General features: G+C 44.9%; 1 protein-coding gene across 1 annotated transcript; it reads left to right on the forward strand.

The window, feature by feature from the left end:
• Positions 1–14199: 14199 nt before the first annotated feature.
• On the forward strand, positions 14200–27491 carry LOC128948940 (kinetochore protein NDC80 homolog). The gene is made up of 16 exons (XM_054293697.1): positions 14200–14300; positions 14789–14875; positions 15630–15753; positions 15881–16053; positions 17246–17348; positions 18168–18257; positions 19526–19619; positions 20741–20847; positions 21662–21806; positions 22104–22309; positions 23496–23648; positions 23921–24010; positions 24803–24895; positions 26391–26521; positions 26897–26999; positions 27354–27491. The coding sequence occupies exons 1-16, from the start codon at positions 14200–14202 to the stop codon at positions 27489–27491; spliced, it is 1938 nt and encodes a 645-aa protein (XP_054149672.1).
• Positions 27492–27694: the final 203 nt, after the last annotated feature.

Consider the following 27694-nt stretch of genomic DNA (forward strand, 5'->3'; position numbering starts at 1 on the left):
CCCTGCCATGGCAGGGGTGGCACTGGGTGGGCTTTGAGGTCCCTCCAGCCCAAACCAGTCTGGGATTCTGTGATTATTCTGTCTTTATTTTCACTTGTGAATTGATTCAAAGTCTACAGTGGTTTCAATGCCTGAAACCACTCACTGGGGCTGCTCCATCCCTGTGTGCACCTGGAGGAGGAGATGGTGAGCACGCAGCTTACAGTCCTGCTGCCCTTTCTCCCAAAGCTATAAACACCAGGCTTTTCTCAAGTTTTCTATTTTCATTCCACTCTCACCCCTCAAAGTCTTGCCTATTTGTCAGTCCTGCAATAAGCCCCATTTCTCTCTGGCATGGTGGGAATGTGCAGGATTTCGGCTGAGTGCCTTGATGCCTATAGGTTTTGGGGTCAATGAGCTTATGCAGAGCTGTGCTCCTGCTGGAGGTTAAACCTTGTCTTTAAAGAGTCTGGAAGAGCAGTAAGGAGGATTTTAAGTTCCTCACAGCAGAAGCTGTGTCCACTTGGCACCTACAGCCATTCCAAGGCAGACTGTGAAGTCTCCAGAATAGTTTGATGATGCAGTGTTGAAATAACTTTCTGCCAGTGCTGGTAAACTGCCATGGCTTGGCTGAACTACCTATAGCTAAAGAACCACATATGAATTTGCATTTTCAGAGGGAATTTCCCGTGAAGTTTGAATGCGCTTTTTTAGTGACAGCAACCTATTCAACACTGCCTTGGCTCACCTGAAGCACTCTTGGCTTTCACTGAGTGCCCACGTTCACATGGTGGCTGTTGAATGATCAGAGAAGCTGTTCCTTGTTTTCCAAGAAACTGTTCTGAATTCTCTACTAAATGCTAAGCAGAGCTCTGTTGTGCTGCCATTTTTGGTGAGGTTTCAAATGGTTTATTTTTGTGCTATGCTGAATTTTAATAATTGCTATAAGTATGCTATAGTCAAAATGAGGGAGAAAGAAACCCAATTATTAAACTAGACTGCTGTGACTGAAATCTACAGCTGAGATATTAAAGCCCAACTGTCATGCTTAACAATTAACTCAACCCGCTGGCAATACTGGAAGAGAAAATGAACATTATTAATGAGATAACTGATCATTATTTCTTTTCCCTCCCACCATTAGAACAACATGTTGCAGTATATCAATAAACAATAATTTTACATCATATACACTGCGTGCTTTCAGCCGTGCTTTGCTATCTCCTGCTTTCACAGCACCACTTTTATGGAATTAATGCTTTTTTCCAAGTTTCCTTTGCTGCCTTGGCCTGTGTACGGCCTGAGGGAGCCAGTACAGGCTGCAAATGTTACTCAAAATGCCCTGTTTGCACCTGAACCCAAGAGGAATGATCCACATCCCCACTGACAGGTACCTATTTGTGAGGACTTTCTGAGCACTCTGAAGCTTCTGATTCAGCTTCTCACTCACAACAGCTCCTTCTCCTGCTGCAGCCGAAATCTTGGCATTGTGGTAGAGTAAATGCCCCTCAGGCCCAGTGGGTTGGGAGACAGTTCTCTGCGCAGTAAGGCACCTGCCAACCCTGAAAGGTGTGCTGATATCACCTGGAAAGGCCCACCTTTGTTGGAGAAGCTTCATGACCAAGACTTTCCCCAAATTATTTCAGAAACCTGGTGTCTTTCAGTGATAAATGTTTTTGCAGAGAGGATGGATAGGTTCTGCTTAAGCTGTGCCCTCAGTCACATGTGGGAGCAACGTCACAGGCTGTGCCACCCAACAAAGCCCAGCAGGCCGGGAGGAGAGCCCGGCGCCAGCAGGAAGCTGAGAGAAGGCCCTGCTCTAGAACTGAGGGAGCTCCACCAGAAGTAAACAAAGATGGTAACTTGAGGAGATTCCCTCTGTGCTCAAAGTTTGTCTGAGAAGACTAAGACGGGAGCTTGTCAAAAATCCCAGGAAATATCTGGGAAAAGGTTTTATATGTGTTGGTTGTGACCAGATAAAAAGCTCCTGCGGGAAAAGAGCCTCTGCAGCAGACTGGCTGGATGAAGGGGTCTTACTTCTTCCTAGAATAAAGATTACCACTGAAATGCAATTTTATTTTTTATTGTATAAGGGGAAAATATTTTCCAGAACTCTAAAACTAGTTTCAAAAATACAGATATGTTGTGGAAACAGGAACGAAACATTTGGGGATTTCTCTCTACAAAAGATATTTCTAAATATTTCTAAAGATGAAAAGTGAAGACAAAATGAGGTCACTTTTCCTGGATTCTAAAACTACTCAGAAAAATCTTTAACGACTATAGGAAATGAGAAGAAATATTTAGGGATGTCTCTCTACAGAAAAAATATTTTGAAATATTTCTACCAATTTATAATTTCTAAAACTGAAGAACTAAGCAAATGGGGTTGCTTTTTCACGGGAGCCCCATGCTGCTGCCTGCCCAATGGGCTCCCCCAGCCCTCGGGACCCCGCCGCTGGTCACAGCAGCCCCTGCCTGGCTCCTGCCTGCCCACACCGTGGGCATCCACGGCTGCTCCTGGCCATGGAGCTCAGCCAGTGCTGCTGCCGGCTGGGCTTTGCTGCCGCTGCCACCCGGACACTGGCTGTCAGCTCCATCTCTTTATTGCAATAGGAGAAGGGGCCATCAGCTACTCCTGCAGAGGTGGGTCAATGTTTGTGTTGTTTAGAGGGAATGGCCAGGGCGCTCGGGGGCAGAGGACACGACATGTTGGACTCAGGAAGGTCTGGAGAGTGCTGGGCTGCTCCTGGGTGTGAAAGTCTATCCGAAAATCTTTCATTTTTTGCCTCACAATTGTCATGAGAAAAGACCACCGAAAGGTTAAAAACTGTTGAGCCAGTTGGGAAAGAAAGTCTCATGCTTATTCAGTGTGTTCACAGGTGGTGTTTGCAGAACATGCCATGCTGTACTCGAAAGGGGCATGCTGCCCTTTTCTGAACAATGGATCTGGACTTTCTCCTTACCTCCTGACTTGGCTGGTCTGAGCTCTGGGGTGGCTCCCCCCTCCAAGAGAAGACCCCTCTTGCCTGCCTTCAACCACCGTGACAGACAAACAGAGATGCGAATCCTCTCATCAAGGAACCAAGACAAGACAAGAAACCCCCTTGGCACCCCCCTGGCACCCCCTTCCAGAGACTGGGACTGACCACCCCCCCAGCTCGGGGAGGGGGGGAAAAACTGCCCATAAAAATGTACCTGTGAGCATTCGGCGATGAAAACAATGGAATAAACATCCCCCTCCTCCTGTTCCTATTCTTTTCCCCTCCATGGAAACCTAGTTTTGGCTACCCTTCCCCCAATGAAAAACGGTATATTTTTGGGTGCAATCCGACCATCCTCTGAGATCTTCCCGAGACGTGCACCAGTGAGCTTCGGCAGCTGGACCCCCGAAGGACAACGACACCTTTCGGTAGCTATAGCCCCTCCCTGACCTTCTTTCCTCCCTCTTCCCTTGTCTTACCCTTCTCTTCCCCAGATTCCCTAACCAAACGCATATTCAGCTGTGGTTATTATCAAAAAAATTGCATTTTGTTGATTTGTTACTGCAAACCCCCTGTGCCTTGTTGGTTATTTTTTGCACCAAAAAATCATCCGTCACCCGTTCATTCGGGCGGACCTTGACAACAGCACGCTCGTTCGTGTCCCACCTGGAGCGTTTATGAGGCCTTGTTCCTGCAGCTGAGCTCGAGGCCAGACCACAGTCCTTGACAGGAGTCTCCGGTCCTTGTGGCAGGAGCCCTTGAGACCGAGTGCAGGACTTGCTGTCCTGCAGCCTTCATGAGGCTTCTCTCTTCAAGGTGCCTTCCAGGCACAACTGCAGGACTTGGCGACTTGGAGCTTTTCCAAGGCATCTCTCCTGCAACTTGCCACAAACCCAGTCAAAGATATGGAGCAGAGACCCCCAGTAGTGCCCAAGATTGCCTGGGTGGAGGAGGAGGAAGAAGGCCATGGAGCTGCCCCATCACAGGAGACCGAGGAGGTGGTGCCGTTCCATCCATCGCAGGAGGGTGAGTGGCAGAGCCTGACTGTAGGACTGGTGCCTGCAGCCAGCTTGGCCCCATGCCATGCCATGCCATGCCATGCCATGCCATGCCATCCCCTGGGGAAGTGCCCAAGGACAGGATGGAAGAGGGGCCGGGCAGACACCCCGCAGGGGCCGTGCTCCATCCCCTGGGGCATGCCGGGGCTCTCCCTGCCTGGGGAGCGCAGGGCTGGGCCGTGTTGTCCGGCCTCTCCCGCAGCCCCTCAGCTCTGGCTGCGCTCGCTCTTTGCCAGATGCAGCCCTGGAGCGCACACAGGAGCAGGAGTCCAGCCGTGGCCGCTTCTGCAGCACAGTGCCAGTACCTGCAGCCACCCCCACCGGGGCTGGGTCTGCTGTCCCTGCTCAGCCCAGCCCCGTGTGTGCAGCACTCCCTGCAACATCCCCGGCTTCCTGCCCTTCTCCTACAGTTTGTCTGCAAATTCATCAATAGAATGCAGGAGGAAGAGACCATCGTCATGGGCACTGGGCTCAGACCCTACTCTCCCAGCTTCCAAACCAAGCCCAGCGCTGCCCTCCTGTGTATGCTTGTAGAGGAAAATTTTTACTATCCAAACCAAGTAAGCAGCCTGAGGCCAGGGTTTGATCCTCCCAGGAATTCCTTGGCCTCCCAAGCCAAGCAATGCTGGTTGCTGTCAGCCTTTGGGGCCACATGGCAGTGTGCTGGGAAGGGAAGCACTCCTCTGGGGAAGCTGGGAACATTGCTCCCTCTGGCAGCTTTCCAAGTCTCCTGGTGCATTATCCAGGTGCCCGCCATGGTGAGGTTCATCCACCAGTGGCTCCTGGCCAATGATTGTGCTGAGCACAGGCTGGACAAGACCCTGCTGGATCTCACCGAAGCACAGCCAAATGACGCAGTCATGACGCTCCTGCGTGTGGCCCCGTCCTGTGACAGGTATGGGGCCCATCTGCCCACAGGGCTCAGGCCTCCCCAGCCCATCACCCTGTACAGCCTGGCCCAGGTGTCTGAGCAGCAGAGAGTTCCAGGGCCCTCTGGCTGCTCCTTTGGCCAGCCCCTGCATGTCAGCCCCCGAGCCTGCTGCCATGCTCCCTCCCTGCCCCTCAGGGCTCTGTCCCCACAGGGCTGGGCTGTCTGGCTGCTGCTGGCCAGGGCCAGTGGGCAGAGGCAGAACTGGCAGCCAGCCCAGGGCTGTGTCTGAGACCCCCCTGAGACAGAGTTCTGACCCCACAGAGCTGCCATGGCCATGTGGAAGACCATCATGTGCTCGCTCAGGATTGCAGAGCCAGCACTGCTGATCCTCCTGGATGTGCTGGGGAGCTGGCCAGAGCACAGCACGTGCACCTCCGATGGGGACGAAACGGGTGTCTTTGGCCTGACTGTGAGTTTCTGACAATGGCCTTTGCTGGCCCCAGGGCTGCCTCTCCAGCAGCTCTCCTTCCTCCTTCCCCCACTGCATCTCCCTGCCTCAGGCGCTGGCCTGAAACCTGGCCCAGGGGCAGCTTCAGCCCCACCAGGCCCCGTGCTCCCCCTGCCAAGGTCTCTCGGGGCCTCTCCCTGCTAAGCTTGGGCCCTGCCACATACACACCTCGGCACTGAGCGCTGTCTCGGGGGGCTATGTCCTTTGCAGGCAACTGTGGTGATGTGGAAGATCCTCCAGGTGCCCCGTCTGCCACGGATATTAAAGGTGTATTTCCCCTGCCTATTTGTGCGTCTCCTCTTCCAAGTGTTCTTCAGCACTCTGGATATGCAGAGGAGGTCGATACATTCTGGAAGGGATGCCAGGAAGAGCACGGCCTTGCCACCAGCCCCAACAGGTGCTCCATCCCACTCCTCCTGTCCCTACCATGTGGCCTGCCAAGGAGCCAGTGCTGCCAGTGTGACCTGGGCTTTGCTGTGCACACAGGTTTGCAGTGCAGACCCTGAAGTCCCTGCTCTGCCTTCTCCACTACGAGGATGTGGTGGTGGCAATGGAACGCAGGTGTGCCTGGGACACGCTGCTCTCTCTTGACACCCACCACTATGCCGTGGGTTTGCTGGCCAGGTGAGATCCCCTTCTCCCCACTGCCTCTGACATTGCTGCTCTGTGCCCAGGTGTCCCACAAAGTCCCCGTGGCCATGGGCCAGAGGGCCTTGTCACTGAGGGACGGCCAAGCACACTGGAAAAGGCTGGGACAGGAGGGTGCCCATGAGCAACCAACTCCCAAATGGCCCAGGCCCCCTTGCTGGAACGGTGGTGGGGAAAGATGAGAACTCTGTGAGTCACTCCTGGGAGAGGTTTGCCCCACTGCATCAGGGTCTTGTTTCCTTTTTCTCTCTTCAGGATACTTTGCAATTCAGCCATACACTTTTTTTCCGGGATTGCATTCTACCTGCTCGCCATGCTCGGTGAAGAGATGCCATACTGGGATTTCCCTGCCCTGGCATTCCTTGTGGAGGTGAGCCTCAAGGCCAGCGCTGCCTGGCTGAGCTGCCTCCCAGCCCTCTGCCCACTCGTAGGCACAGCTGCCAGGACAGTGCCCGTGCCCTGTGCTGCTGCCTGGGCCCGGCCCTGTGCGCTTCTGGGCTCCTGCCGGCCGGCTCCCCTGTCACTGCCCTGTGCCTTTCAGGTCCTTGAGTGCCTGGACTTGAGGGAATGCAGTGACAGTGTTCTGGAGATCCTGGCACAGAACCTGCAGAGCGAGCACATGGCCGGGCGTTACTTGGCACTCCGAGGCCTCGTAGTGCTGGGCAAGAATCCCTTGATGGTGAGAAGGGGGCAGTGGCTGAAGCCCTGCAGGTAGCGTGGGGCGGGGCAACGCAGTCGCTTGGCCTTGCCTGGCCTTCGGGCGCTGGGGCAGCTGCTCCCAGCTCTCCTGCCTCCCGCTTCAGCTGCCTCAGTGCTTCGGGACAGGCCTTTGGCCTCTGGGCCCTGCGGCAGCAGGGTGGCCTTTCACAAACTTGTGTTCCACACAGGCTGAAAAAATGTGGAGCCTGACTGGAAGTCTTGTGGAGCTCCTGCAGGAAAATGATAGCGACATGATCGGGATGACCATTCTTCTTTTAAGATATTTGCTCCTGGATGATGGTGCCCTAATACCCATCCCCATTTCCCTGCAGCTGGCTGAGGCGCTCCTGCCACTCTTTGACCATGTAAGGCCCTGTGCCCACAGCCACGGCCACTGGCTGCTGCCCGGACCCTTGGTGCCCTGTGGAAATGCAGGCCTGTGCCCTGGGGGACCTGAAGCAGTTGATGCTGAGGTCTTTTGCCCTTCCTTTCATACAGGATGATAGCTAGGTGCAGCTGAGCTCCATGTGTGTCTTTCAAGAGATGCTGGACTCATTAACCAAAGGTGGAAGAAAGGCCCTGAAGTCCCACGTGCGCCAGAGCCTGGTCCCACTCTACTTCCACTGCCATGATGAAAATCAGATTGTTGTTGAGGTGAGGACTTGTGGCCGGCTGCTGTCCCCCTGGGAAGGGGCTGGGCTGTCTCCTGCCCTGGCACCTTGCGGGCTGCAGCCTCCTGCAGGCTGTGGCACTGGCCTGTGGGGCCATCTGTGCCTCTCTGCTGCTCTCCAGGCCTCCTGTGTAGTACTGAATTCTGCAGCCAGATTCCTGAAGAGAAGGAATCTCGAACAAACGCTACAGGTGGATCACACATGGAGGTTCGGCGAGAGCCTGGTAAGAGCAGCCAAGAATCCTCAGCCTGGAGAAGGGCCCTGAGGGCGGTGCTCAGTGTGCGGGGCTGGCAGCTGTGCCCCTGCCCGCTGCTGCAGCTAGAGGCCGCGCGAGCTCTGCTCCAGGCTCCCATGGCCCCAAGCCGGGTGCCCATGGAGCCCCGGCCCGGCGGGGCTGCGGGGCGGGCCGGCACCGCGGCTCCCCGGGCAGCAGCCGGCCCTCTGCCCCTCCCCTCGGGAGCCCTTGGCCAGCGGCTGCTGGCCGCGCCTCAGGGCTGGGCGGGCAGGCGTGGCCGGCGCTGGGCGCAGGCAGCGCCCGGCCCAGGGGCTGAGCCCGCACCAACCCTTCCCTCCTGCCGCTCTCTGCAGCTGGCAGAGGACAGGAGCCGAGCGGCCGAGCACCTGCGCCGGGCCCTGCGCTACGTGGAGAGCCCACACGAGCCCCAGTGAGAGGCGGCCATCAGGTTCATGGGTGAGTCCCGAGCTCGGGCCCCTCCCCTCCCCGGCCCGCCGCAGCTTGGCCCCAGCCCCGCCTGCTGCCCCGGCAGCGCCAGCCGTGCCCTGGGGCGCCGTGGAGCCCCGCCTGGCCCGGGCATTGCTGCTGCCGCCCTCTGGCAGCCGTGCCCTGGGGCGGCAGCGTGCGGCAAGGGCCCGGGCTGAGCTCTGCCTGGCCAGCAGCCCGTGTGGCCACAGCGCCGGCAGCGCCGCTGGCAGGGAGCTGTGCCGCTGGGGCCGTGACAGGCTCTGTGTTCACAGGCATGGCCGGGCGGCGCCTGAGGGGGCAGCAGCAAGAGCTGCAGCTGATCTGCACTGGTGAGTGAGGGCAGCAGGCTGACAGCGCGGGCTGCCGGGGGATGAGCCGCAAGCCCTGCCCCGGCTGCGGAGGGCTCTGCTCCCGTGGGCAGAGCACACGGAGCTTTCAGGGCCCCGTGGGCCATTCGTGGCCAGCAGCTTCGGGCTGATCCCCTTGCTCCCTGCTGATCCCCTTGCTCCCTGCTCCCTCCTGGCCATGGCAAGAGCCGGCTGGGATGGCCCTTGCAGGGGGCTCTTCTCGGGTCCCCGCCGATCCGGGATCTGACCGTGATTCTGTTCCTCTCTCTTGCAGCCCTTGAAGAAATGGCAGATGACATCAGCCTTTCTGTCAGAAGGCTCACTCTTCAAACTTTACACATTCTCAGGGCAGAAGCTACAATTCGATATTCCGTCTTGGAGGACCTGGAAGATCGGCTCCGCAGGGCGTGGAAGAAAAGGCTTCCTGTCTCAGGGCTTGGCCGCCTCTGCTGCTGGAGCTCCATGGAGAGATTATCCCAGAGGCTCTGTCTGCTGGGCCCTGAGCCAGCAGGGATTTTCCTTGTGTTCAAGACTGTTCTTTTCTTCTTTTTGTTTTCCTTTATTATGTAAATATGGAATGTGTTACAATAAACAGACTCCCAGGATCTTTCTTTTCCTGCCCAGGATCAGTAGGGCATAGGGGAGGAGGGAGAAAAAGGTGCTTGTGCTCAGCCAGCTGCCCAGGCGTGCAGCGGGCAAGGGGCAATGGCCAGAAGCCCCTTGGCCTTTGGTGGTTCTGCTGAAGCCTTTGTGCTGGTGACAGAGAGGCTGGGCAGAGGCCGGGTCTGCAGGGATCCCTGCCAGAGCGGTGCCTGGAGATGGCCACAAGCCCTGTGCCAGGCAGGAAGCACCATCCGTGTCCTCCTGCCCGGGTGCTGCTGGCTGCCTCGCTGAGGGCTCCCAGGTGCCTCTGGATGTTGCTGCTCTGGAGCTGCGGTGGGGCTGCGGCGCTGCTGCCGGGCAGCTTGGCCGGGCTGGGGCAGCCCCTGAGGGGCTGGGGCGCTGGCAAGCCCTCAGCAATGGGCTGTCAGAGGCCACAAGCAGCCCCCCGGCAGCCGCCTTGATCCTGACAGAGTTGACTTGCAAGAGGGATCCCGGGCACTGTGGAACTAACAGCATCAGTGTTGTGGGAAACCCAAATGCAGGGAAATCTCAGACCTTTGGTCTTGTCAGCAAAGCTTAGAATTAAGCACAGGATTTGATCTGAGACCTTGGATAGGGCTTCCAAACTTAGGTGCTAGAAATGAGAATGAGGATTTCTAGTTTCTAGCAGAGACAAGGGGGCGAATGTTGAAGTGGAGGAAAGTTTGGAGTTTTAGAGTCCAAGATCTAGAAAAAATAAAAGTAGTTACAATGGAAAACAAGAAGCTTAGGATGCAGTGCTGTAGGTTCGTGTGTCATAACATGATTGACTAAGAAAGCTTACACTGTAGCATGAGTCCATAAGATGAAATATTGAAGGGTTAGCTCCAAACCCCAAATATCCTTGTTGGCAGTGTCTTCTTGGCCAAGAAATCCTTCAAAGCTCTTGTAACTACAAGTCTTGCGGCCTTGTGAGCCATGCAGTGCAGATGTCAGCCAAACTCACCCTTCCTGTCTGTGTAGAAGTGAAGAAAATGCAATGGCATCATGTAAAAAACTCAGAGGTCCGCTCTCTAGCTCATTCCAAACTCCTTCAACTCCTGCAGAGTGGGATTTAGCTACAAAGAGATGACAAGGACCCTTAGTGCTGCCTCTTTGACTCCAGAGCAATTGCTTTAGAATCTTTCACATAAGCCTGTGTAGTTATGTGCCAGAAATGGATCATTGGAAGAAACTTTCCCAAGTGACTTGCATGGAGGCTTGTTTGAAGGGTATTTGAGGAGAAAGGCTCCCAGCAGAGGTCTGGGCTTTGGCCTAGCTGTGTCCCCTGCTGATTGTGAAGCGTGCCATCAGCTGCAGGGCTTTCTGGGCTAAAAAGGTCATCCAGTCACTTGGACTTGCTCTTTACGGCCTCTAAAAGCTGGACCCAATTTTGGGGCAAATTTGGAGACCGCATCTATGGGTGGATGGAGCGCCTAGGATTTTCCCAGTTGCTGGGAATGGTTCTCCAGGTCCCTGGAGTATCCATCCCATCTGGTTTTGCTTGTCCTGGTTCCCTGGCAGCTGGGGCCCTGGGCAGAGCCCTGAGAGCCTCTGAGCTAGAAGGGGGCTCTGATGGGAAGGCTGCCAAAGCTTCCAGGAAGGCTACCAGAGCTTCTGGGCTGGTTGCCAAGGCTTCTGGGAAAGCTGCCAAAACTTCTGGACAACCTGCCCTAGCCTCTTGTTATCAGGCCCCTAAGCCTCCTTATCTCACACCTGCGCAGCAGCTCGCGACGGTGCCTGTATATACTACACTGCTACGCCAGTTAGCTAAATGTCTTTAGCGGAGAGAGAAACCCAGCCATCTGCCCCCGCGCTTCCCTCCTCTCTGGTCCAGCCATCCGCCCCCCCGCTTCCCTCTGAGCGGCTTGAACAATCTGCAAGGCCGTATCCTCCGTTACTTGACAGTGACAGCAACAGCGAGTCAAGTGATGAGTCGCCCGCAGTAACACCTGAGTTGGGGCAAGGAGCTCTGGTCCCTTCATCTCCTAAGAGCTCTAGCCTTACTGCCCCATGGACTTTGCCTCCATGTCAAGTAACTGTGCTTCCTCAACACCCTCAGGAGTTCTGGGAATTTGTTAGGAGGAAAGCAGTTGAAGAAAATAATTGGGACATAATAGAAAGGTTAGGTGCTCCAAGAGTACCTCAGGAGAGCAGTGCCATTGCAAATGTTGCTTGTGATAACCCTATGGCTTTTCCAGTTTTCAATAATATTCAAGAGAAACCATCGTTTACCATATTAGTGAAGTTATGGAAATGTCAAGGTGTGGGTCAAGGATTTGATTACTGGTATATGGTCTGGTCCAGTAGAATTGATAACCTGATAACCTGATAACCTGACAACCTATGCTTGTGTTTTGACAGATAATGGTCCTCGATGGGTTCCTGCTCGCTGTGTCAAACCTTACTTAGACCGTGCGGGAAAGGACAGGATCGATGGTTCCGCAGCTGAGGCAGAACGTGCGGATGACACTGGCTAAGACCATATATCAGTAATTAAAGATGGATGAAGGACAGGAACGATTGCATTGAGAGTGGGAATTCTGTTGATGGTTGTGATTGTGATTTTGTGTGTCCCCTCTCTGCTTGGGTTTTTGCAAAGGGGCCTGCAAAAATCCATAGCAGCTGTATTTACAGTTCAAAAACAAAAAAAAAAGGGGGAATTGTGGAAGAGGCTAGCAGCGAGCCTGTTGGCTAAAGGAGCGAGAAGCAAGAAGAAGAAGCTGAACCAAGGAGATCAAGGAAGGAAAAATGGGAGCCTTCTGCGACTGGAGGGGAAACGACTGGAAAGTGTATCAGCCATTTTCACTAATAAAGTGTTGCCAACTGTTGCCAACGGTTGCTAACGGTTGCAAACAGTCCTAACCGGAGATCACCCCACAGACGACACTGAGTAAGGTCTGTATGTTTTAATTTTCTAAACAGTTCAAGTGAAAGTCCATTTTGATTAATAATTTAGAGACAACTGAGACTGAGACTGAGTGTGCTTGTGGTCTCTGCTTTAATGTCGTGACCGCCTCGACTGCGACACCTGGTGACTATCAAGTGCCAATCTTGCATTATTTGTTCTTGGGACTGCCTCTCTTATCCCTCTTACAATTAGTGTCCTATATTGTCTCATGCTCGCTCTTCCCTCTTCCTGGTTTGGATCCCAATTAGGTGGGTTAACAGGCATTTTATCTTCTCCTCTAGGACCTCCTCTATTTTCTCTTTCCCAAATCCTCATACCCGCAGTACGAATCATTTGTATTTCTTCAGAAGAGAACAGTATTTCTAGGATAGAATTTAATTCCTCCCACGTAAAGATGTTAGGCCCTAAAAATTGGTCTAATTGTTGGGAGATGCCTATTGGGTCTTCTAATAAGGTCTTAATTTCTTTCTTAAAATTTCTAACTTCAGAGGCGGTTAATGGGGCATTCACAAAACCAATACCACCTCTGCCCCCCCCATAGGCACTTCTCTCAGAGGAAACAACTTTTCAGTTCTCCCACATTCACCTTGAATTTTCTTTGCTTGGAATCTTGTATTATACTGATGGCTTGCTACAAGCTCATCTGGTTCAATTAATTTCTTTTCCTCTATATCTTTACAACAACAGGCCTTTTTCACTCCCTGACCTTTTGTTTGCAAACTTTCCTCCTGCTTGTGACTCTCAGTATGTTGGGGTACAGGGGATAAATAAAAAGGAGTGTTTTGTGATGTTCCAGGAATAAGAATAGGGGAAGAGGTACTTTGGGTTATGGGCTGAAATATGGGGGAAAAATAAAAAGGAGTATTTTGGAAAGTTTTGGGAGCCAAGATTGGGGTATGGACACTCTGAGTGGTACTAGAGACCAGTGTCTGGGTACTTGAGGAACCAGAGGGACTCTGCAAAACTGAAGGAGTACTAGAATGGGCAGGTTCTGGTATATTTGGGAAAGGAGATGATACAGAAGAGGGGATGCTGGGAGCAGGACAACTTGAATTAGAAGGTTGAGGTGATTTTAAAACTCCTGTGGAAGCAGATACTGAAATTTCATCCACCTCGTGAGATGGTACTGAGGGGTACAAGGTTGGAGGGGGAGGAGGAAGGTGGTCTATAGGAGGAGTCGGTTGAGGAGGTAACAGGAGGTCATCTAAGGGATCAGGAGGGGGAGGCGGAGGAAGATGGTCTAAGATGGTCTCCGTTCTGGTAGCCCAGTTTCTTCTTTTTCTTTTTCTCTGGATATTTTATATAATTTTATTTCCTCTTCCTGTTTGTCCCTTTCTAACCAACATTTAGCATATCTAATCTCTTCGTCACAAGGTTCTATTCTGGTATTGACATATCTAATTAATGCTATACATAGCCATCTTTCTTTTGTCCCATACCAGGGCCAATAAAAAGGTCCTTCAGCAATACTCTCTTTAGGCCATATTTCTGTACAGTGTCTTATCATTTTTCTCTTATCTAGATACTTCATTCCCTCATTAGTATCCCAATTTATTAAAAGTTCACCTAAAGGACTACTAGGAGGTATTTTCTTAAAAACATCCTTCCCTTTTCTCTTCATGCTGGCACTTTTCCCAGCACACTGTCCCATCTTTAACTAGCAATTGGTATCCAAATATAATTTTTTTTTTTTCCAATAAGGGATATGTATTAGTTACAAATGAGGAAGTTGCAGAGGAATGGGCGGGCTCAGAACAAGAAGCTCAGGAGCTGATGTACAGCAGACGTGCTGTAAGCAGTACTTGTGTACTCGTGGTAGTGTGGCCTTTTTCCCAGTGGACTGAAATGAAAAATTTCTCAAGCTCTTTTGCTTTTGGGACCCGTAGGTCTGAAATGACCAAATATAAAGAAAGGCAAAACAGTAGGTTTGGAAGGAACAATAACACTTTTTATCAATAAAATGGTTGATTTAAAGGGCTGTGGCTGCTCTTATGTATTTGTGGAGTCTAACATAATTTTTTTTCTTTCTTCTTTTTTTTGGGTTTTTTTTTTTTTTTTTTTTGGTCCAATGTACAGGTCTACTTGTTTATTCTGAGCCTTTGGAAAATCATTGTGGCATTTAGAAAAGAAAATACCCTTAGGTCCTGGATTTTCTGATACTGCTGGAATACTGAGGGATTGTGGTTTACAGCAGTCACAATGAGTGGAAGCTCGAGTATTGCTGGAAGCAGCAGTCGACAATCTAAGATGGCACTGAGAGTGCAGGACACCAACAAGACGGATCTTCAGACACCTCAGCTGTAAGTCTGGCTGGTCATGTTGCTAAAAATAAGTATATAAAACTAATTCTGAAGAGATTTATCATAGTGTGTTTGAGTGTGAGTAGCAACTGAGGGGAAAAAAACAAGACAGTGAGAAGAAGGCTCCCTACAGCCAAGGGTGTTTGCACATGTGCTCCAGTTTTGCAAAAATACTTCCTTTCTGTGTACTTGTGTCATGTTTCAAATTGTAACACTTTGTTACATGTTTCTGAGGAGATAGCTGGATGCATCAGTTAACCTTTCTAAGATGTTGGGGGATGAAGGCGCTTAGGAATATATGACTGTTTGTATCACTCTTGTATGAGCTATGTATGGTCTATGCTGGGGTCTATTCCTATGTCTATTCCTTTTAAATATTCCTTAAATATTTTAGATTCTATTTACAGTCCTGTACTATAAGAGCTACTTACTATAGCTCTTGTATGAATTGGTAGTAGTAGTCACTTGAATCTTTTTCTGCTCCTCAGGAAGGACAGAAGCACCTTTGAGAAGCTGAGCATGAGCAAACCTACATCTGTAGCTTCAGAAGGAAAAGCCAGCTGTTTGGGGAACAGGTATGGATAGCTTTTGTTGTCTGCACTGTACATTAAAACAAAAATGGTCCTCTAATTTTGGTATTTTTCTTTCTTGACAGATTTTCACTATAGGGAATGATGGATCTGAGGCAAGCAGACCTTCAGGTCTGCCTTCCTCCAGTCCTTGGTCGCTAAACAATAATGCTCTGGAGCAGGAATTGCTTTGGGAGCTTTTTTTTTTTTTCTTTTGGGAATGATGTGCACTGCAGACCTTAAGAGTATCTCAATACATTTTCTTGTTTAAGGAAGAAAGACATCTGAAGTATACTCTGCATTAGTTTCCTCTCTCTAAGATACTAACTTTCCAAAACTCTATAATCTTTCTACTTAGCTCATGACTTTCTGTGTTATGGGTATCTTCTTGATAGTACCCCATTGTTGCAGGGGTTATTCCTTTTAAATATTCCTTAAATATTTTTAGAGTTTATTTACAGTCACCAACATTATTTTTTTTCATCTTTGGGGTATTTTTCTGCTCTCTAAAAGTTTATTTATTTCAATAAAATGAAGAAAGTATTCATCTAGGATGCAGTAATCTTTGTTGTACTTATGGCATTGTGACTTCCAGGGTGATGATGTTTTTCCAATGACCTTAAACAAAGAGAAAACTTCAAGTATCACTTTGTATAACAAATGGAAAGAAAACATAAAGCTAGCAGTTGTGCCTTAAACATGAAGAGAGTTCTTCTTTCTATGTATTGTCACAAGACCTGTATTCATTGTCTGTCCCTAGCGCGAGCGGGGCTGGAGGGTCAAGCAGCAGCCTGTACGGTGTGTTTGGGACAAAAAAGATAAAGGATCCCAGGCCCCTTCATGACAAGACATTCATCCAACAATGTATCCAAAAGCTTTATGAGGTAACATATGAACTTGTTCTGCATGTATGTTATGAGGTGTAAAATGTGCTAGGCAAAGTGGTTATTTCCCTTGGTTTCAACTATAAATTTTATTTAGTGACTGGTATTCCGTGTTTCTTTTGCACAGTTCCTTGTTGAGAATGCTTATGCCCACGATGTTTCCGTGAAATCACTACAATCTCCATCAGTTAAGGACTTTTTAAAGATCTTCACCTTTATCTACAAATTCCTCTGCCCTTCTTATGAACTGCCTGACTCAAAATTTGAAGAGGAAATTCCCAAAATTTTCAAAGCCCTTGGGTAAGATGATTATTGTTAGTCTCCTGGGCTGAATAGATATGCTATGGCTAGAAATTTAAAAGCTAAGAATTCTGCATTGATAGTTGGGCGGAATGGATAGGTTTATTTATTCAGATGAGACTCTAAAAGTACAATGTTGTGATTGTTTTGTTTCACTTTTGTTTAACTCTAGATTTACTCTCTGATTTTCAGCATCTGCTATACATTTTATATTTGAATTTACAGAACTATAAGCTCTGGGAATCTTGCTTTGTCATGTAAAATTTAATTGATTATTTGTATAGAACTTTGGAGGACAAGGCACAATTTTCTTTTACAGGCCTTTCTGTTCATTTTGTTAGAATCTAAGAACTAAAATTTCCAGAATTTTGGATCAAGACAATTTAATTTTAGTTTAAACAAATTTAATTTAGTTTAAAATATGTTTTCCTGCAATTTTTCTCATTCTGCCTTCAAAGCAGAATGTGGAAATAACAAAATTACTGTTGAGGGGAGAAAAACACTAAGTAGCTGAGTGGTTTACTGCTGAATTTGTTCAGTGTTTGAAATCATTAATGCCCCAACATTGTCTTGGAAAGAAAATCCTCTGCCTCTTGATAACAGTGAATTTTCAGTCTCATTTAAAAAAAAAAACAGGGACTGTATACCCATGATGGTGTCAGAGTGCCAGGGCTCCTTAAATGTAGGTGCAAATCTTTTTTGCACACTTCTCAGCATTTTAATAAAGTTTTGTTTTAATCTATAACATTTGAAACTGCTGATATAGCTTAAAATGTTGCAAAGGATTCCACTCTGCTGCACCAGGGGTGTAATTCTGGATAAAATGACTAATTCTGACAAGTCACTTGAAGTTTTGGGAGCTCAAGGAGCATCTGGATGACACTCTGGATCATATGGTTTAGTTGTAGGCAGTCCTATGAGGAGCAGGGAGTTGGATTTGTAGATCCTTACAGGTCCCTTTCAGGCCATGTTATTCCATGAGTTGCAAAATGAGAAACCCATGATAATTGAATAGAATTGTACTGTCAGAACTCAACTAATTTCCTTTGAAGTACAGTAGAATTGAGTTTGCTCTTCCTTCTGTGCTTTCATCTACATAGAAAAACATGCTGCTTTGTTTTCAAAATGTGCTGGTTTGTTTTCATCACTGTCTGCCACAGCTATTAAAAGTGTATCTTCTTTGGCCGTACAGGTACCCCTTTGCTCTGTCAAAAAACTCCATGTACGCTGTGGGAGCACCACGAACCTGGCCTCAGATTGTGGCAGCTTTGATTTGGTTAATTGATTGTGTCAAGGTAATGTTTGTCTTAAGATAAATATTTTCACTTTCCAGGCTGGAATGTTAGTTTCAATACAGATTCAGTACGTATTTTCTACAAATCTTTGTTTAACATATATGTAAACATATATGTTCTTAGCTGTCATCTGGGAGCTGACCCTTGGCCTAATGTTTTGGTAACTTTTAAAGTGAGCTTTTCATGTTATATTATGATAGGGTTTTTTCTTTACATGTATGCACTGGATAAATTAATGTATAAAAGGAGGTGGCAAAATGCTGATCTGTACATACAATAAACGTGAGAAGTTAATGAGTATAATCACCGAATGGAACGTGTATCTCCAGCGCAAATGTTGTGACATCTGCCATTCTCCCCTAAATTTGAAATCTAAGGATGGGATTTTCAATTGAAATGATTCAAATGTTCTGTGATTCTGATACAGAGTGGCAAGTTTTTGGTTTGAGTGGGGTGTTTTTTATTTAATCTTGGTTTTGTTTGGTTTGTTTGGGTTTTTTAGTAGTCCTAACAGTTGTTGCTGCCAACTCAGGACTGAGCAAAATTTGGCATCTGTGACAGAAGTTGACCACTGCTGAATTGAGTGCCCAGGAAAACCCTGTCCTTTTCTGCTCAAAAGACACGAGAGAATTTGGCAGTGTTGACTGTCTAGCTCATGCCTCTTTACCTGTGTGTTTAGTCAGCTCAACACAGGTTCATTCCAACCTGCCTGCTGAAATCCTAATCCAGTGTTACTCTGCTTCTTTTCACGAAAACCAGCATGGAAACTAATGGATGTCTTCATGTTTGCTCTTTGTTGTGTGCACCTCTGCTTTTCAGCTGTACAATGCGATCAGGGAAAATGCACCATCGTTCGATGACACACAGAGCTGGGGAGGAGAGACAGATGATGGAATTGTACATAAAAAGGTACCATAAAAAGGAAATTAGTATCAGAATTGCTTAACTGGATTTTGCCATGTGCTGTAACAACACAATTTAATTACAGTTTAGATTGCTGGGTCATGTATTTATAGATTCTGTTCCCTTTTATATTCACAATGCTTTCTAGGAGGTAGAGTAGCATTGTGTAAAAAACCTGATCAACTATTTCCTGAGCAGGTATGATGATCAGTCTATTGGTGTAGACTGGGTATTAAACAAAATATTCTCTTTATTTTATATTCACCTTATTCTGCAAGTATATACTGTTGTCCTTTGTAGAGAAAGGGCATCATTATGCTGTTTATTTTTTTAGAGTTTCCGAAATATTTTCCTTTAGCTCTCAAGACCTCTGAGGTTAACTGCAGTGCAGTATAAAGACAGTGACTTAATTCTAAATATAGTGACTTGTGCCAATATCTACTCAGTTTACTATGTAAAAATTGGTTGTAAAGTTTTATTTCTGAGCCACAAAATAGGGTGGCAGTATAATTTGAGCTCTTAATCCAACAGCTTGCTTTCTTTTTAATTTATCATGGATTATTAGAACTACTCAGATTTAACTCAGTGTTAAATCACAGCAGGTGTTTGGAGAGGGTTGCATTATAAGCTAAAACATTTAATTAGAAATTGCAAAAATAAAGTAAAATCATAATTTTGGACTAAGGTTACAACATGATGGTTGGCAACTAACAATGCTTTTAAACGAAATACGTTCTTCTACATTGGCACTTCTGCATATATATATAGATACAAAATTCACAATACTGGTGTAATTGCTTCTGAAGCATCTGTGACTTAGTGTCCAGCAAATTCTTTTTGGGTAACCTTTCTTTAATTCTAGATAAGAGTACTTTGAGACCTGCAGATCTGAATTTTAATGGTCATATTTATAGAAAAGGCCTGTTAAACAGAGCTGCAGTTTCCATAAACTAGCCTGAGAGAATCATATGCATCAAGATGAAAAATTCTTAAATATTCTATCTACAATATTTGTTAAATATCTTTTTAAGAAATACAGGATTTCCAGACCTTTCTTAGTGTGAATTATAGTTGTCTCCTTCTGCCTGAATATATAATCTGTTGACATTCTATGTTCAAAGGGAGGAAAAAAAATTAATTTTACAAAAGTACAATCGAAGCATTAAGGATATTTTTGATGTCTGTTTAATTCCACTGATTGAGTAGCTTTAGACTATCCAGATATTTTACAGGTCTTGGAATTGTTGAAATGAAAGATTTTAAATTGCTTTCAGCTTTTCATGGACTACTGTGTGAAGTGCTATGATCTTTCCATGAAAGGGAGAGATACCTTTGAAGAGTTGGATGCTGAAGTGCAGTCAAAATTAAGTAAGTTTTTAAATTCTAAGTATTCAATTGTGTTACTGGTTTCCTTTCTCCTAGCATCAGTTTGTTCAGTTTATGAGTGAAAGTGATCTAAGGGAGTCTGAAACACCTAAGTATGTTTCAGTTACTTCAACTTAATGCTCTCTTTTTTAAGTGTATTTTGAGCAGTACAGATGGGTAGGTCATGATCTGCTATCAGCTGTAGCTGTGTCACCTGATTTTTTAATGTCTTTGTCACAGAAAACCAGTATACAATTCTTCAGATGTGAACTCCATCTATGCAGATGGCTCTTGTTTCTGTCTGGAAAAGCTAACAATTAAAAAAAAGAAAAATATTTTCAGAGGATGCACAGCTGACAAGAAAGTTCAGCTTTTGAAGATCTGAAAGCAGTCTGCAAGAGTTCCAAACTCTGTTGTGAGGGTTCTGTATGTGATTCAGCATGCACCTGTGTTTGTCTTCAGGGAGGTAGAAAATTATTGGGTTTTTTTGACTCGCTCATTTCACCACCTGCAGAAATACAAACACAATGTGAGAAAAGGAAGAAAAACATGTCTTACTTTCTTTGCTCTCCTATGAAAAGCCAGACTAAGGGCCCTTTGTTTGCAAACTGGGGCCATCAATTGGAGAGGAAACAAGATACCACACTGTTACTGGATATTGGGAAAAAATAATGATCCCATTTTTTGGCAAAGCCAAATTAAGTTGGGGAAAAGATGCCTCAGGAAGCAAGGAAGTATATGGATAAGAAAGAGGTTGTTAAGTAAGTTTGATTTGTTCTAGCTTCACAAGGTAGTCCTGACTTGTACACTCTCCTGTGGTGTGGGCTGCATGAGAGTTTGGAAACCCTTACCTCTTGGGAGTGACTTTGGCATGAGAACTCTTTCTGACATGAGGACCGAGAAACCCATTTCTCTTCTTGTTTCTTCTGGGGTTTTTGCCTGGTTACATTTTAATGAAAGGTTTTTCTGGTAAGTTTCTTGGTTGTTTTTAGTTATTTTTTAGTGAAAAATAATTATCTAGATAATGGGTATTTACTGTGCTGAAGCTCAAGTTCAGGTACTCAAAATAGGTGGTGATATTGAGATAAATTTGTAACTCGAGTCTCTCTTCTGCTCTCCCACAGAGGATTTATTTAATGTAGATCCATTCCAGATGGAAAGTTTAGAAGCTGAGAACAAAAGACTTCAAGAAGAGATTGCAAGACTAGAAAAAGAAAAGGAAAGTGAGCAGGTTAGTAAATTGTGTCTGTTTTTATGGAGGAGTTGAATTTTATAATATCAACCATTTCTGAATGAAGATACTTATGATACATAACAAATGGAAAAATTTCAGTGCTTTGAGATTTTAATTAGGCCAGATTTTTACAGACTCTATACTATTAGAGAACAAGGCTTTTTTCTGTGGAATCTTCAGTACCTATTTGTTTGATAATGTGCAGGTATTTACAGGTAATAAGGTCTTATATTGACTGAAATATCAATAAAATACTTGAACCAAATTTTTTAATATAAATGTCAACATTGTTTTTTTCAAGTGTGTTGGTATTCAAATATGAGGCATGGGATTCAGTGGTAACAAATATATTTTATGGAAAATACTTTGCTTGAAACTCTGGATTCTGCTTTTAATACATCCTGAGTTTAAAAATGGGTTAGTGGCTGTGCAGGTGGCAAATTGAAATTCCTGCCAACTGTGCAAAATGTGCTGAGTTTATTCCTGGTTTTCCATGCCCCTGTTTCATCTGCCCTCCATGTATTATTAGAGTTAAGTTGTGGACTACCTGTAGTAAGAATTGTCTAAAGCACTGTCTGATGCAAATGAGAGACATAATGCTGAAATGCAAGAATCTTTTCAGCCTTCTTTGCTTTTATTTTAAAGGTGTCCTGACTGGACTTAGCTGTCACAGAGATAAAAAATTATTAAAGTTCTTTATTCTATATTTGTGCTGTTGATGTTGATCAATTACTCTACTGTCTTATCTGGAAAGTGAAGTCATTATTTTATATTTATCTAAGAGTGGTTGTTCTTTTCACCCATTTCCTAGGATCGTATAGCAACGCTACGAAATGTGAAATCGTCCCTTGAAGCAGACGTCCAGAACTACCAGGCTTATTTCGCTAAAATGAAATCTCATATATCCATCCTTGATCAAAAACTGGAAAGTGTTAATGATGAAGTTGAGGCAGCAGGTAAGGAGGACTTGATCACAGTCAGGACAGTGAAGCTAGAAATAGTCTTCAAATAATTGTAGTTCTTAGCTTGAGAGCAGAGCAAGGTACTTGGAGTAGCACGATGCTACAAATAAACTTTCCAGAATGAATTGCTAATAAAAATTTGTTTTTTGTCTGATAGCTCTCTGTACACTGGAGTAATGAAATGGTAATGTTATGTAATAACTGTGTCATTTACTCATACAATACAGAGGTGAGGTTTATGTATATAGGCTGGTATTTTATGTCCATTTCACAAATGTTTTATGTACTTAGAGGCAGAAGTAGAAGCCACGAAGCGGGAGAATGCCCGGCTCCGGCACATCTTAGATAACCAGAAGTACTCAGCTGCAGACATTGAGAGAATAAATCACGAGAGAAATGAGCTGCAGCAAACCATTAACAAGCTGAATAAGGAGCTGCAAGAAGAACGAGAACTGATGTGGAATGAAGAGATGAAATATGCTAGGAAGAGAGACGCGGTATGTGAAAACCCCACAACACTCAGAGGTGGCTGCCAGTTTTCATCATGCAAGCTTAAAATTGGATTCTTGATAATTTCTTTCCTAAATAATCGAACACCACCATACGTGTATCTAACCAGGCAAAACTGACAAGAATGGCCTCTGTTTACAGTATCTCTGAAAAATGTTGCGCTTTTTCCCCTTTTTCTGTTTTGCACTGAGTGGAAATGTACTTTTTTCCTGCATCGTAAGAGATGTGTCTAGAATATGAAGCATGGTAAGCTGTCACTGCTGTAGCATTTAGAGCTTTGATAACATTAGCATGCCATTGCTTTGATAACACAAGAAATTACAGGCTAATGTTAATATTTCAGAGCAAGGAAGTAAGGCAAAACTAGTGAATTTGAATCAATAGTTTTGCATGCATTTAGGGCCTGATTAGTTCTTTGTGTAGCAGTTGTAACATATTTCAAGGGCCAAGTTCAATCCCTTCAAACAGAGTGAAAAGATATAGTCCTGGAAGTGATGGGATTTAAAAGCTTCTGCTTTGCCAATTGGAGAACTAAAGAAAAAATTTCAAATATGTTTGGTAGGGTCACCCTTTATCAAGCACTTTTATCAACTTAAATCTTCAGGTGCAAGTATGAAGCATATAAAACTGGAAAAAAAACCCTGGGGTCTTTAATGTTTGCATTTAATAGCACTCATTAATTAGAAATTAAAGCATTTAATAAGCTTTGTTTAAAGGCATGCTCAAGTTAGTTTGTTGTTAGGATGTGTGGCTGTGTGGCATTTCCTGTCAAAACTAATGAGAGAAGGCATATTGACCTTATAACTGATCATTTGTTTAGTATTATTTTCCAGCACATTTTTAGTTCCCAATCAGCTAATTCTCAAAAACTTGAGGCAGGAAAAATTATGGCAGATGAATACGGAAAAACCACAGGTGAAAGCATTCAGTGTTCTCAGCCATAGACACTAAGAAACCTCAGTGTGCAAACTCTGAACGAACCATAAAACAGTACCTAATGCAGCAAACTGCTGTGCTGGCATTGCATGCAGCTCTTGAATACTGTGGGGTAGCAAGGAATTATGGCTACAGAGAGCAACTCAGGAACTTGTTTAAAGTACTATATGAATACTTCTTGCACATCTTTTCACTTGTATCTCTTCTATGATTTGTGCCCTTTTCTCCTCTGAGCAGATTGAAAAGCAACTGGCAGAGTATCATAAACTGGCTCGAAAGCTGAAATTAATTCCAGTAAGTGCTGAGAATTCCAAAGGCCACGACTTTACCATGCACGTTAATCCTGATTTAGGACCAAATTTCCTAGTCAAATACAGAACTCAGATCATGGTAAGTAGAATCAACACTGAAGGCTTTAGATAGCACTCACAAAAAAAAAGTGTTTCTTTGGGAATGCTGGGAAGGTCTCTCAATCTCACAATGAAATGTCATTGAAAAGCTTGTGTGATGAGTCACCATAATGACATTGCAGTATATGAAAGAGATTTGGTATGGGAGAATACAGTAGCCTAAAAAAAATAAAAGGGAAAGATGTACTGGGGTGCATCTTGGTTCAGATTAGCAAATTGCATTTGTTCAATCTTCTTGTATACGTATTACAGGCTCCCCTCATGGAGATCATCAATGAGACTGAGGAAGAAATTAGTAAAGCCACTCAACGGAAATTTACTCTGGAAGACACTTTGGAACAGGTGAGTTAGTTAAAGAAGATTAACGCTAAGATACCAACCCCAAAACCTTATCTGCCTCTTTCATTCAACTTTTTGCATAGTTAAAGTGTGATGTGTTGGGTTGGTTTCTTGAATTACTTGGGGTTTTTCTGAGGACAAGTAGAGGGGGAGAAACTGTGAGAAAACTGCTTTTATTGTAATGGAACCTAAAAGTTTTTCTAAGAACTGAGGTCTTTGTTGGTTGAAATATCGTGTATTCCCTGAATTAAAGTTTATGTAGCTTACATATACTTGACCATAACCATTGGAAGTATTTGTTTCTAATAAGTTGCCCGTTCCAGTTGATTGTGTGGCTTACCATCACCGACAAATTGTCATCGGGAAGATTTTTAGTACTATTGGATTTGGGACAGATTGAAAGAAGGAGAATTTTATTTCCTCGTTCGTCTACCTGAGCATGGTGTTCTGCGGTATGGAATGTCCTCTTGGCCAGCTGGCCTCGCTATGCACCTTCCCAGTCTCTTGCCTGTCCCTGCCCTGCTCAGTGAGGGGCCCTGGGAAGCACAGAAAGCCTTGGACTGCTGTGCTAGCGCTATTCAGCAGTAGCCAAAACTTGGTGTGTTACCAACACTGTTTTAGCCCCTCATCCAAAACAAAGCATAACATAGGCTGCTATGAAGAAGGATAATGCCATCCCAGCCTAGCCTAGTTTAATGGTTTAACCTGTTTAACCAGGTGTGGTTTGTGATGGCATGGATTTATATGTTGGAATTCTTTTTGAACCATACTTCCTTGGTTATGTTTTCATCCTAGGTGAATGTAATGCTAGAGGACAAGAAACGCAGTGTGAAAATGCTGACAGAAGAAGCTGAAGAGCTGGATGATCTTTACCAGCAGAAGCTTAAGGTACAACTTCTTACACCTTGATGACAACTTATCCTTAATGATAGCCTTATCCTCAATTTTTGTATATATCGATAAATTTTTGGGTTGCATTTTTGTTTGGGCTTCTGCCTTTACCTTCTTCCTTCCCTCTTAGAGGATTTTTTCATTCTTTTCAGAAAAGTGATTTGACTGCCACCTTAACTGAATCAATTTTCACTTTCTTGTAAGAGAATCTGGCATCCTACTGTAGCAGATCCTGTAAATCATAAATTCCTGCATCCAGTAATAAAAGCAGCAACAATCATCTGACCTCAGGATATCTCCGGGCATGTGCTTGAAGGAAATTTTAGGATCAACAGAACCTGTCTTGTCTAATCGATTTGTATATAATAAATACATTTTTACAGTTTTTAGTTAACATGTTTAATCAGCTTCTGTAAAAACAAAGGAAAACATTGACCAAAAGCATGTTAAATTGTTTTAATGATCTCAAACTGTTACTTCCTTTAGCTTCCTTTGCCAGCACAGGAGCAGTCCCTATTCTTTTCCCCACTTGCAGTTCAGCAACAAAACATAACCCTCTCTGTTAACAACTGAGTGGCTATTTTGGTAGCTCCCAACTTCTCTGACAACACTGCTTTAGCGGGGCCGTGGTGCCCTGCAGAAAAATGTTCTTTGAACTACACCAATATTTACCATATATGCTCCTGTAAATCCAAACTCCTGTGCTACAGCCATGAAACAGGGCTATTTCGCTGCTAATACCTGCTGAGGCAGGTGTATATATAGGTTTATAAAGGCAATTAATTTAGTTTCTATTTTTCAAAACCACATGACATTTACCTTTTGATCTGTGCTCTTGCATATACTTTTCTCCAAAGTTAAGCTCATAAAATACACACTTGCCACCAGACGCTTAGTCATTTAATTCCTCTTCTAATATTTAAAATGCTGTTTGTAAGTCTTAAGTATTAAAATTATTTTTGAAGGATGATGTTTCAGTAATCTACCGAAGTTGCATGTTGAGTTGACGTCAGAATTTTGTTTGGTTTTGTGGACTGTATAGCATCAACAGTGTCATTCTCCTAGAAGAGATGATTATTTGGAATTATACTCTCTTTCAGACAAAAAAGAAAAGCTATTTTCTTACTCAGATGTGGTTGTATTTTTTAACCTAGAAACAGTTGTTCATAATGTGCCATTTCTAAGCTATTTAGACTATCTAAACAACACTTTGTGAGCTTTAACTCGGAAGGGAAAGTAGCTGCAACACAGGCCTTTAAATGTGGTTAAAGGAATAAAGAGATGGTTAGGCTTATTCTGGGATGGGGATGATACAGAAACTTTAGGTTTGGGAGGGATATCCTTGGGGCTTTTTTCAGTTCTGAACTTGGAACTATTTGTGTGAATTTTGAATTCAAGTATTAGGATATAATCAGGTAACAGAAAGAAAAAAAGATCCGAATTATACTTGAGAGAGGCCATTTTTTTTTCTTCTCCTTCCTTATGACAACAGGAGATAGAAGAAGAAGACAAGAAATATGCAAATGAATGGGAATTGTTTAAGAAGCATAAACAATTACTTGAGAGTGGTGTCTATGATGGGCTCAGTGAAGCTGCAACTGAATTGCATGATATCGAAAGAGAGTAAGGCTCCTAACTTCCATGTCTGCCTTGTTTATTTTGGTTTTTAAGGATAAAGATATTTTCTGGAATGTAACATACAGTTGTTTCATCAGGTATCCATCTCAGTGTGTTAATTTCACAAGTTAACAACTGAAAGATGTTTCTCCTCAACAGTATTTTGCTAAAATATTTGTCTGCTGTATCAGAACTCCTGTTTTCCACGTAAGGGTTTTTCTTTAAGTTGAGCATTAATATATTGTAACTCGGTTCAAATTAATACTAATGGAAAAAAAAGTATGGCTAAACGTGATGATAAATCAGACTTGAAGTGATTGTTGTAAATGTCAGGAATTCTCCAATTATGGACATGACCTTCTGAGTATCTTTACCTTTTAGATATCAAGTTGTTTTGCAAAGAACAACAGAAGAGAACAGAAAAATTGATTCTAACTTGAGTCGTCTTGTAGAAACAGTTGCTACTCATATAGAATCTATAGTGGTAAGCTAAAATTTGATATTCAGAATTAAATCTCTCTAGAGACATTTTGCAGTTAAACACTTGGAAATTAGAGCTTACTCTTTCTAAGGAAGTATCAGTTATTTAGCTGCTACTAAGCCTGCGGATTCTAGTTAAATTTTCTGACAAAACCTTTGGTGTAAATAATCAGAATTGGTTGTTAAGTGTCAGCAGTAACATCCTGTCAGGTTAAACCTGCTTCTGAGAGGCGTCTTTCAGGAAGGTGTTTAACTGAAATCAGTTAACCTGTGCAATGACTGCTTAAAATGCTTTAGCAGAATCAGTAAAATACAGGCCATGACAGAGCTAATAAAGCTCTCTGTACCTCTTTTCTAGAAATACCTTGAAGAACAGAATGCAAGAATAGAAAGAGACGATGAAGAATTCATGCCTGAAGGTCTATTGTCAAACCTGACCAGCATCCTAGACACTTATAAAAAGAAGGCTGAAAGTGTCTTATCACTAGAAAGATGAAGATAAGGTTTTGGTCCCATTCAGTGCCATTGTTTGCCATTTTAGCCCCATTTTAGTGCATTTTTTTGCTATTTTAGGGTAATTTGGAGAAATTGGGAGAAATTTGAGCAATTTCCTGCTCCACAGGGTCACTGAGGGAGCGGGCCAGGGACAGGTACTGCAGCTGGTGCTGGGGGAAAAAACAGGGAAATTGGTTAAAGATG

This window comes from Melozone crissalis, unplaced genomic scaffold (genome assembly GCF_028551555.1).
Source record: "Melozone crissalis strain CALT ecotype California unplaced genomic scaffold, PUWL_Pcris_2 ptg000178l_1, whole genome shotgun sequence".
Taxonomy (NCBI): Eukaryota; Metazoa; Chordata; class Aves; order Passeriformes; family Passerellidae; genus Melozone; species Melozone crissalis.